General features: G+C 37.0%; 1 protein-coding gene across 1 annotated transcript in view; it reads left to right on the top strand.

The window, feature by feature from the left end:
- LOC100313568 (capicua-like transcription factor) overlaps window positions 1-11,545 on the top strand; it is a 68,821-nt gene that overhangs the window by 39,316 nt on the left and 17,960 nt on the right. The window contains exons 4-11 of the mRNA XM_085499048.1: window positions 372-524; window positions 3,975-4,071; window positions 4,188-4,302; window positions 4,968-5,153; window positions 5,258-5,542; window positions 5,787-6,020; window positions 6,863-7,019; window positions 7,924-10,264. Coding sequence (XP_085355174.1) covers window positions 372-524; window positions 3,975-4,071; window positions 4,188-4,302; window positions 4,968-5,153; window positions 5,258-5,542; window positions 5,787-6,020; window positions 6,863-7,019; window positions 7,924-10,264 — 3,568 coding nt within the window. The remainder of the gene's footprint in view (window positions 1-371; window positions 525-3,974; window positions 4,072-4,187; window positions 4,303-4,967; window positions 5,154-5,257; window positions 5,543-5,786; window positions 6,021-6,862; window positions 7,020-7,923; window positions 10,265-11,545) is intronic.

Here is an 11,545-nt window from a genome sequence, read left to right as displayed (position 1 = left end):
TTCATTTGATCACAAACATACAATTTTATTTAAAATTTGGCACTGTTGTCAAATATAGTGTGACTTTCTTTATGCAACTAAGTGGTCTTATTTTCATATTATCGAAAGCGTACATGTAACATAGACAATGGTTCTAAGAATGTTGCAAGGGATATTGATAAGGAGATGAGCATTTTTCCCCTGATCAGTTCATTTTGACTCCCTTTGTAATTTTTTTACTAAAAATATTATAATACACTAATTGTGTGGTGTTGCATATACTGGAAATGTGCACATCTGTAAATAAAATAAGTTGACAGCCAGCAGGGATTTTTGAAAACAATTTGCAGCAATACCAGATTGGTTATTGACTCCTTGATATTTTTCTGTAGCTTGGACTCAGCTGTCTGCTAATGCATTACAAGTATTTCCATGGCATACCTTAGTACCAATTCTGACACCTGGACAACCACCGACCAATAATCTACCAGTGTCTGTACAGCAACCAACTGTCAATCACCAAACATTACCCAATCAGAGCCAAGGTAAGTCGAAATCAGATGGTCATTTACAGCCAATCAGAAGCTGTGTGTGTAGACGACCTAAAAGTATACCTCTTGATATCACAAATAATACCGTATTCCCTCTATTTGTAGCTGCAAGATTTATTTGGTCTTTTTTAAACTAGCGTAATATGAGTATTTTTTTAAAAATCAAAATCAATCCTTTTTGCTAAATCAAAACTACAATGTGGCTAAACCAGCTAAATCAAAACTACAATGTGGCTAAACAAGCTAAATCAAAACTACAATATGACTAAACCAGCTAAATCAAAACTACAATGTGGCTAAACAAGCTAAATCAAAACTACAATGTGACTAAACCAGCTAAATCAAAACTACAATATGACTAAACCAGCTAAATCAAAACTACAATGTGGCCAAACCAGCTAAATCAAAACTACAATGTGACTAAACCAGCTAAATCAAAACTACAATATGACTAAACCAGCTAAATCAAAACTACAATGTGGCTAAACAAGCTAAATCAAAACTACAATATGACTAAACCAGCTAAATCAAAACTACAATGTGGCCAAACCAGCTAAATCAAAACTACAATGTGACTAAACCAGCTAAATCAAAACTACAATATGACTAAACCAGCTAAATCAAAACTACAATGTGGCTAAACAAGCTAAATCAAAACTACAATATGACTAAACCAGCTAAATCAAAACTACAATGTGGCTAAACCAGCTAAATCAAAACTACAATGTGTCCAAACCAGCTAAATCAAAACTACAATGTGGCTAAACCAGCTAAATCAAAACTACAATGTGGCTAAACCAGCTAAATCAAAACTACAATGTGACTAAACCAGCTAAATCAAAACTACAATGTGACTAAACCAGCTAAATCAAAACTACAATGTGGCTAAACCAGCTAAATCAAAACTACAATGTGACTAAACCAGCTAAATCAAAACTACAATGTGACTAAACCAGCTAAATCAAAACTACAATGTGGCTGAACCAGCTAAATCAAAACTACAATGTGTCCAAACCAGCTAAATCAAAACTACAATGTGGCTAAACCAGCTAAATCAAAACTACAATGTGGCTAAACCAGCTAAATCAAAACTACAATGTGACTAAACCAGCTAAATCAAAACTACAATGTGACTAAACCAGCTAAATCAAAACTACAATATGACTAAACCAGCTAAATCAAAACTACAATATGACTAAACCAGCTAAATCAAAACTACAATGTGGCTAAACAAGCTAAATCAAAACTACAATGTGACTAAACCAGCTAAATCAAAACTACAATGTGACTAAACCAGCTAAATCAAAACTACAATATGACTAAACCAGCTAAATCAAAACTACAATGTGGCTAAACCAGATAAATCAAAACTACAATGTGGCTAAACCAGCTAAATCAAAACTACAATGTGACTAAACCAGCTAAATCAAAACTACAATGTGGCTAAACCAGCTAAATCAAAACTACAATGTGACTAAACCAGCTAAATCAAAACTACAATGTGGCTAAACCAGCTAAATCAAAACTACAATGTGACTAAACCAGCTAAATCAAAACTACAATGTGACTAAACCAGCTAAATAAAAACTACAATGTGACTAAACCAGCTAAATCAAAACTACAATGTGACTAAACCAGCTAAATCAAAACTACAATGTGTCCAAACCAGCTAAATCAAAACTACAATGTGACTAAACCAGCTAAATCAAAACTACAATGTGGCTAAACCAGCTAAATCAAAACTACAATATGACTAAACCAGCTAAATGAAAACTACAATATGACTAAACCAGCTAAATCAAAACTACAATGTGGCTAAACCAGCTAAATCAAAACTACAATGTGACTAAACCAGCTAAATCAAAACTACAATGTGACTAAACCAGCTAAATCAAAACTACAATTTGGCTAAACCAGCTAAATCAAAACTACAATGTGACTAAACCAGCTAAATCAAAACTACAATATGACTAAACCAGCTAAATCAAAACTACAATGTGACTAAACCAGCTAAATCAAAACTACAATGTGACTAAACCGGCTAAATCAAAACTACAATATGACTAAACCAGCTAAATCAAAACTACAATATGACTAAACCAGCTAAATCAAAACTACAATATGACTAAACCAGCTAAATCAAAACTACAATGTGGCTAAACCAGCTAAATCAAAACTACAATGTGACTAAACCAGCTAAATCAAAACTACAATGTGACTAAACCAGCTAAATCAAAACTACAATATGACTAAACCAGCTAAATCAAAACTACAATGTGACTAAACCAGCTAAATCAAAACTACAATGTGTCCAAACCAGCTAAATCAAAACTACAATGTGACTAAACAAGCTAAATCAAAACTACAATGTGGCTAAACCAGCTAAATCAAAACTACAATGTGGCTAAACCAGCTAAATCAAAACTACAATGTGACTAAACAAGCTAAATCAAAACTACAATATGACTAAACCAGCTAAATCAAAACTACAATATGACTAAACCAGCTAAATCAAAACTACAATGTGGCCAAACCAGCTAAATCAAAACTACAATGTGACTAAACCAGCTAAATCAAAACTACAATGTGACTAAACCAGCTAAATCAAAACTACAATATGACTAAACCAGCTAAATCAAAACTACAATATGACTAAACCAGCTAAATCAAAACTACAATATGACTAAACCAGCTAAATCAAAACTACAATATGACTAAACCAGCTAAATCAAAACTACAATGTGACTAAACCAGCTAAATCAAAACTACAATTTGGCTAAACCAGCTAAATCAAAACTACAATGTGACTAAACCAGCTAAATCAAAACTACAATGTGACTAAACCAGCTAAATCAAAACTACAATATGACTAAACCAGCTAAATCAAAACTACAATGTGACTAAACCAGCTAAATCAAAACTACAATGTGACTAAACCAGCTAAATCAAAACTACAATTTGGCTAAACCAGCTAAATCAAAACTACAATGTGACTAAACCAGCTAAATCAAAACTACAATGTGACTAAACCAGCTAAATCAAAACTACAATGTGACTAAACCAGCTAAATCAAAACTACAATATGACTAAACCAGCTAAATCAAAACTACAATATGACTAAACCAGCTAAATCAAAACTACAATGTGACTAAACCAGCTAAATCAAAACTACAATGTGACTAAACCAGCTAAATCAAAACTACAATGTGGCTAAACCAGCTAATATTACATGATTTAAGTAAAAGGTCAGGCACTATATTACAAATATTATTTTTACTAATTCAAGTATTAAACCAAAAAAAAAAGGTTTTGCTTCTCGTCATCTCGTGCCAGTTATAAACCGAACAAATATGGTTTCGTAATTTTTATCTTGTTAAAATGTGATATAATTTATACATAAATTCTATGAAAATGTTTGTCAACATAATCTCTGTTTATTACCAGAAAACAACATGGACAGCATGTCGGCAAATATGCCATCACAGGTATCAGACCACCAGTACAGAAGTAATGAAATTGACGTAGACTTGGATAAAGACACGTAAGTGATGACAAATCATATAGACACACTTAAGAATTAAATCAGATAAAATAAATACAATATAAATACCACATTTTGGAAATATGAATTGAAGTAATATTGTATTGTCATCATAGATTTACTGGCACATTATTGGCTCCTGCCACATCACCATGCGGTAAGAGACGTACTCAGTCACTGAGCGCTTTACCAAAGGAAGGTACAGACAAAGAACCAAGAAGTCCTAGAAAGGTTAGTAATAAATGCTGAGGAAGAACCAACTGTATCCATGGCAACTAATAACTATGGCATTTAAAAAAAATGTATTTGTTGTATGCTGAACCATTTATATACATGTCTTTTATTTACATCAGTATATGTGCTACTAATAGAGCAAATAAAGAACTTAGAGGAGTTGCACCCATTCTGTTTCAACAATTACAAATTCAAACCCCAAAATTCACAATTTCTCGTACGTGTAGATGCTCTAGTAGAAATCTCATCCCCTCTGTGGCATTGTTCCATTTTAATAGAAACCAGTTTCTAATACAGATTTGACAGTATTAACCTGTGCCTGTGGAGACAATTAGGTAATGAATTCATATGTGCACATGTGTGTGTAGTATGTGAACTTTTTACATCACTTGCTGTAAGCTTCTATTGATTGCCGATATGAATGATAGGTCAGCTAATGATGTATTAAGCATGTTTGTTTTCCATTTCTGTGATGATGACTATTTTATTGGAATAGTTTGTTTATCATCGCTGCCATTAGGTGATGTAATTTCCAAAAGTAATTCATCATTGGTACTTATCAAGTCCTCATGAATTCATAGGCCATAAATGCATGTCGTCTATTGCAGTGAAGGATATGCTTGCATGACTAATACATCCATTTTTCTGTTCTTCAAATATAGGTGCGTGACAAAGACCATATTCGTCGGCCGATGAATGCGTTTATGATATTCAGTAAACGTCATAGGGCTTTGGTGCATCAGCGCCACCCCAATCAAGACAACCGAACAGTTAGTAAGATTCTTGGGGAATGGTGGTATGCACTGGGACCTAAAGAAAAACAGAAATATCATGATTTAGCATTTCAGGTAGGAAGGACTATCAACAAATAACTAATAGTTGATTTTTTTGTCGCTATAGTTCATTACAATTCTATTCCTGTTTGGATACAATGTTTATTACTTTATTTAAGGTAAAAGAAGCTCACTTTAAAGCTCACCCTGACTGGAAATGGTGCAATAAGGACAGAAAGAAATCCACAAGTGGAACATTAGGTGGCGGTCTTCGTAAACTTGAAAAAGAACGGAAAATCTCGCTTGATGATGGCGTATTGATATCACCAATTAGTACTGTGGCTCCAATACAGGATATCACTTCTTTAGAAATATTTACCACTGTTGGGGGGGAAAGTGTGGAAAAACTTGATCGGGGTAAAATAGTTGCTGCCAAAGATGATCAGTATATTCCTGATGAAGAGGTAAAATTTATAAATTTAAAATTACTTTTTACTTTCAGCTCAGCTGTTGTCTTTTTCATTTTGTGATATTTTTGACTATTTGTTGAAAGCTAGTCTGATTGACTTGGGTGGACCTCACTCAGATTTGTTCATTTCATGATATCTTCAATTCTCTGATTCAATTGTGCATTGCTAACTTTATATTCAAACTATTTCATTAGTTTATTTTGGCTAAGATAACTGATTTTAACATTTTTGTTTGAAGAAACCTGCTCGGCTTGCTGCTCGAAAAAAGCGATCACAGAGCATGTCCCAAGTGCCGACCACGTCACACGAGCACCAGCAGATGGAGAAACGTCAGGAAGAGCTGCGCCAACAGTTTATACAACAACGACTGCAGCAAAAACAGAAAGATGAACAGCAGCGAGAGAAGTGGGGTTTGGGAGCGAAGAGAGATGACCCAACAGGAGAGAGTCAGGCATTGGCTGAACTTGCACAGGTTTGTCTCTGTCTCATTCCGACATACTAAGAATCTAAGGTCCTGCACATCCTCAATGTCAGAAAAAAATGTGAATGTCACACTATAAGAATCTATACATATCTTATGTACAAGTACCATATATAGTGATACAATCCTATATTATTTGAATTGTGTATTTCATTACTGCTATATTTGCTCTATTAGAAGTGCATGTAGATTTTGTTCTACACTGAATCATTAAAATATTACTTATTTTTACCATAGAAATACCTCTGTATTTTATGTAAATCTATGCGCTCTACTGAAGCTTCACGACAAATCTGAACTTCACAATGCAAAATGAATCATGGTATTTGCTCTATTAGAAGTGGTTATAGACTAAATATTTCATTTGCTATACTGAATCATCAAAATTATGGTATGCTGTATGCATGACTCTTCAGGTCAAAACACCCTGGTACCCAAAGGTCAAAACACCCTGGTACCCCAAAGGTCAAAACACCCTGGTACCCCAAAGGTCAAAACACCCTGGTACCCCAAAGGTCAAAACACCCTGGTACCCCAAAGGTCAAAACACCCTGGTACCCTCTGATGGCACTGTCAGTGAGTGATGAGCAAGTTGTCATTGAATTATAAAGAAAGTCATGCAAAGTACCAGGATGTGCAGCCTTTTGTGCTCATGTGCACAGCCAATAGTCTACTTTGCACAACTCTTCTTTCGTACAAAATTATGGGTATGATCCAAGTTTGATTTCCCTAAATTCTTTACGATAGAACAGTTTTACTGCTAAACAAATCATACAGGTACACAAGTCTGAAATCAGATTATGTAACCAATCATTTTTGCATTGTATCATCAGATGTGTTCAACAAGACTACAAGATGGTGGTTCCAAGAGAAGCCCACAGAAAACCATGCCACAACTACAGAGTAGGAAAGAAAGACTGGAGTCAGAAGAAATGACCAGTGATGATGAAAGGATGGTCATTTGTGAGGAGGGTGATGATGATGTCATTGGTAAGTGAAATTATTCAGGAATCTAGCTGGGTCACATAGGGTTCATTGGTCTAGGTGAGTCACAGAGGGGTCATCGGTCTAGCTGGGTCACATATTGGTCATTGGTCTAGCTGTTGGTCTATTTTTGTGCTAAAAATCAATATAAAGCATTTCTGCCATTCTGGAGCCGAATCTCTATTGTGTGTGGGCAAATTTTTTTCAAACTTGGACTCAATTGAATTGAATAAAAAAAAGCCATTACATTGTACTGTGACACACATGACTCACTAATAGTGCAAATACAGTATTTTCACATTGTACTGTGACACACATGACTCACTAATAGTGCAAATACAGTATTTTCACATTGTACTGTGACACACATGACTCACTAATAGTGCAAATACAGTATTTTCACATTGTACTGTGACACACATGACTCACTAATAGTGCAAATACAGTATTTTCACATTGTACTGTGACACACATGACTCACTAATAGTGCAAATACAGTATTTTCACATTGTACTGTGACACACATGACTCACTAATAGTGCAAATACAGTATTTTCACATTGTACTGTGACACACATGACTCACTAATAGTGCAAATACAGTATTTTCACATTGTACTGTGACACACATGACTCACTAATAGTGCAAATACAGTATTTTCACATTGTACTGTGACACACATGACTCACTAATAGTGCAAATACAGTATTTTCACATTGTACTGTGACACACATGACTCACTAATAGTGCAAATACAGTATTTTCACATTGTACTGTGACACACATGACTCACTAATAGTGCAAATACAGTATTTTCACATTGTACTGTGACACACATGACTCACTAATAGTGCAAATACAGTATTTTCACATTGTAGTTTACAAGAATTAACATTCGTTTTTTTGACAGCTGATGATGAAGTTAGTAATGTACAACATCCTGGACATATTGACCTGAAATGTCAAGAACGTGTGTCAGACTCAGATACAGATAGCCAATCGGAAGAAGAGGGTTTAATCGAGAACAAAGCGTTTCCGCAGCAACGCTTTTCACCTGTTATGAAGAGACTTTCTTCATCGGATATCACATATCGACCAAAACCTGTCAAACCAGACTCTTCATCACCAATCAGAAGCCAGCTATCAGGAGTGGATCACCAAATCAGAAACCAGCTAACAGGATTGGATCAGCCAATCAGAAGCCAGCTTTCAGGATTGGATCACCCTGATGGATCAATGGGTATGGTTAATGCTGGGGTCGGCCATCTTGCAGAGAATCAACCAAAAAGGCCGACTCAGAGCGGAAGTGGATTTCAACCGAAAGGAGCAGCATTCAAAGCCCACTCACCAAAGGCAAGGGTCTTAGAACAATTTAAATTGTCTACAACAAGCAAGGCTTTTAAAGAATATATACCAAGTAAAAGTCCACATATAAGAAATGAAGATGAAATGGTGACGTCAAAGCCAGGTCAGCACCTTATGTCAACTTTACATTTAGCGAAAAGTGGAGCTATACATAGTGGTAAACCTGTGACAATGCCGGTATTAACATCTATTGCCACGGCTGGAGTCAGTACGGTCTACATGTCTGGGTTGCCGCATATTCCTCTCACTCCAAGTACTGGAATGCAACCAAAGTTAATGACTGAGAAACCACACATCGGCACAATTCTCTCTACAATGAAACCTGGAATGTGGCCAATTGGAATCCAACAAGCACAGATGACACAGCCAACACATGTCCAGACACAGGCACACGTCCAGACCCAGGCACACGTCCAGACACAGTCACACGTCCAGACACAGTCACACGCCCAGACACAGGCACACATCCAGACACAGGCACACATCCAGACACAGGCACACATCCAGACACAGTCACACGCCCAGACACAGGCACACATCCAGACACAGGCACAAGTCCAGACACAGGCACACATCCAGACACAGGCACAAGTCCAGACTCCGATGACTCAAAATGTACCACTTGTAGGGAAAGTTCAGTTGGCCAGCATTGCTCAACCTGTGAATTTCACTGCTGGTAGAAGTACAATGACAACAATGTCTGTAGCATCCAAACCAATCGCTACACCCATACTTATCGCTTCAAAACCAAGTGGTCAGGCTAGACCATTGTGCAGCACCATCAGTGGCATACAACAAGGCAATGTGACAGGAATGATGGGAGGTTTACCTGCCACTCAGACATTTACACAATTAGCAAAAACTGCTGCACTTCCCCATACTTTTGTCAATGTTGCTAATACTCAGAAACCTGGCAATATAGTTATGACTGGACCACAGTTTAAACCTGGTGTATCTGGTGCGCTCATGAATGTGCTGTCCTCATCTGTCACTATGAGTGCTACTAAACTTCTACCAACGCAGCCCACGACAGCTGTGTGTCAGGTTAACACCTCTCAGATTCCACTGACAACAGTCAGGACCATACCACAGCTACAAAAACAATTACCACATGCGCAGCTCACGAGTCCGAATGTTCAGCATCCAGCATTAGTCACCAATTTTGTTCTGAAAGCAAATCCAACAACATCATCAGTACTCACGCCTACCCAGGCTCTTGTATCCAGTCAGCAACTACCAGGTACACCAGGCACACCTGGCACTCCAGGTCATGTAAACATCTCGCAAAGTCAAGTACCACACGGCGGTATCACACAGTTTCAATACATCGTTCCAACACAGATTGCACAAGGAGCTAAACTCCAATCTTCATCACTGCAGCTAGCGAGTTCGCCAAATGCATCAGGAATTCAACTGACCACCGGGAACAATATTGCAATAAAGACTATTCCGGGAAAACCTATTACATTACAGACATCGGGTAACCATGGAAACATGATGAGCACAACAACAGCTGTACCTGGGCACCAGGTCACTGAACCTAGCAACTCTGTATTACCTAGTACAATGCCAAGCAGTTTAATAGCACCACAACTATTTGCAAGCAACAAAATCCAATCTTTTGTTCCTGTGATGTCATCGCAGGTTACTTTACCATCTCAAGTTCTGACTGTTGCTCAGCCTGTCACTATGGCAACTGTAAGCCAGCCTGTCTCAATAGCAACAATGGTAAATCAACCGCTCACGACTTCCGTTGTTAGCCAACCTGTAACCATAGCAACAGGGATTGTCAATCAACACCTTGTTCCAAATACACAGGTTACCATGGCAACACCTATGATTCAAGCAAATCAGTCACATCGTTTATTGCTGCCATCAACACAAAGGTAATAAACAAGTTTGTTTTATTTATTTTAAGTTATATTGGGGGATAGAGTGGTAAGTGAATACAAAAACCACGGTATTCAGAAATATATATGCTGCAACAAATCACCAAAAGTCACTGATATTTAGGGGCCCAAGCCCGAAGGGCGAGGCCCCTATTCTTATTGTCCGGTTTTTTCTTCTTTCTTTCTTTCTTTCTTTCTTCCGTAACTTTTTTCGTCAAGTCGTTTGGGAAAACTGCTGAACGGAATGGTCTGATAATGCTCTATACTGATAGTCCATAATGTGAACTGGTGCAACATGCTTTCAGTATTTCGATTGGTCAATTAGTTTGGCAGCCATATTGGATTGAAATAAAACAGGAAGTGGCTATTTGACCACTTTCTGAGGGTCTAGGCGTCTAGATTTTTTTATGGTATATAGTACAACTCATATGTAATAGATATCAGCAATAAAAACTTTAGCGGTCACGTGACTTTTCCCGCCATTTTGTTTTTCCTAAAAACGGCAAAAAACACTTGAAAATCTTCTTTTTCAGAACCACCTAGCAGAATGCTCTCATATGTTGTATTTAGCTTCTATATATGAATCCCATTTACGTTTGAAAAAATGTTTACGATTGGTCACGTGGTTTGGCCACCATTTTGGATTTCTTCTAAATAGGAAGTAGTTTTTTACTCTGGCAACACTTGAGGGAATATTTTCAATTTTGCTTCATGGCATCTGTGTATCAAGCCCTTTCAGAAACCTAAAAAAAATTTCAGATCAGTCACATGGTTTGGCCGCCATTTTGGATTTTAAGCAAAATTGACCAAAAGTTTGGGTATTTGTTTCTCAGAGACGATTCAACCAATCTACTAGATGTTTTTATATTTACCATGCCTGGCCTTAGCTGCATACGAGAAAAATAATATTATTTTGATCAGTCACGTGGTTTGGCCGCCATCTTGGATTTTGTGAAAATAGAAAGTATGCAACTACATGTTTTGTATTAGTCTGATTTCTTTCAAATTTTGTATGTGCATTTGTGTCATCAGATGCATCATTTTGCCCCAATAGCACACTGTTAGGCCACGTGGCTGCGCACCCATGGGGTGGGGGCTTCTAACCTCATTAATATGCATAACTGTTATAACTCAAGCACTGTTGTAGTTAGGATGATGAATCCTGTGTTATTATGACAACCTTGAACAAGAGATTCGATTAAAATAACAAATGACCATATATGGTCATGTGAGCTCATTAATATGCATAACTGTCATATCTCAAACACTGTTGCAGTT

Source organism: Saccoglossus kowalevskii, chromosome 5 (genome assembly GCF_978046115.1).
Source record: "Saccoglossus kowalevskii chromosome 5, keSacKowa6.1, whole genome shotgun sequence".
Taxonomy (NCBI): Eukaryota; Metazoa; Hemichordata; class Enteropneusta; family Harrimaniidae; genus Saccoglossus; species Saccoglossus kowalevskii.
Note: the sequence above shows the minus strand (reverse complement) of the source record. Positions and strands in the feature narration are given on the sequence as shown.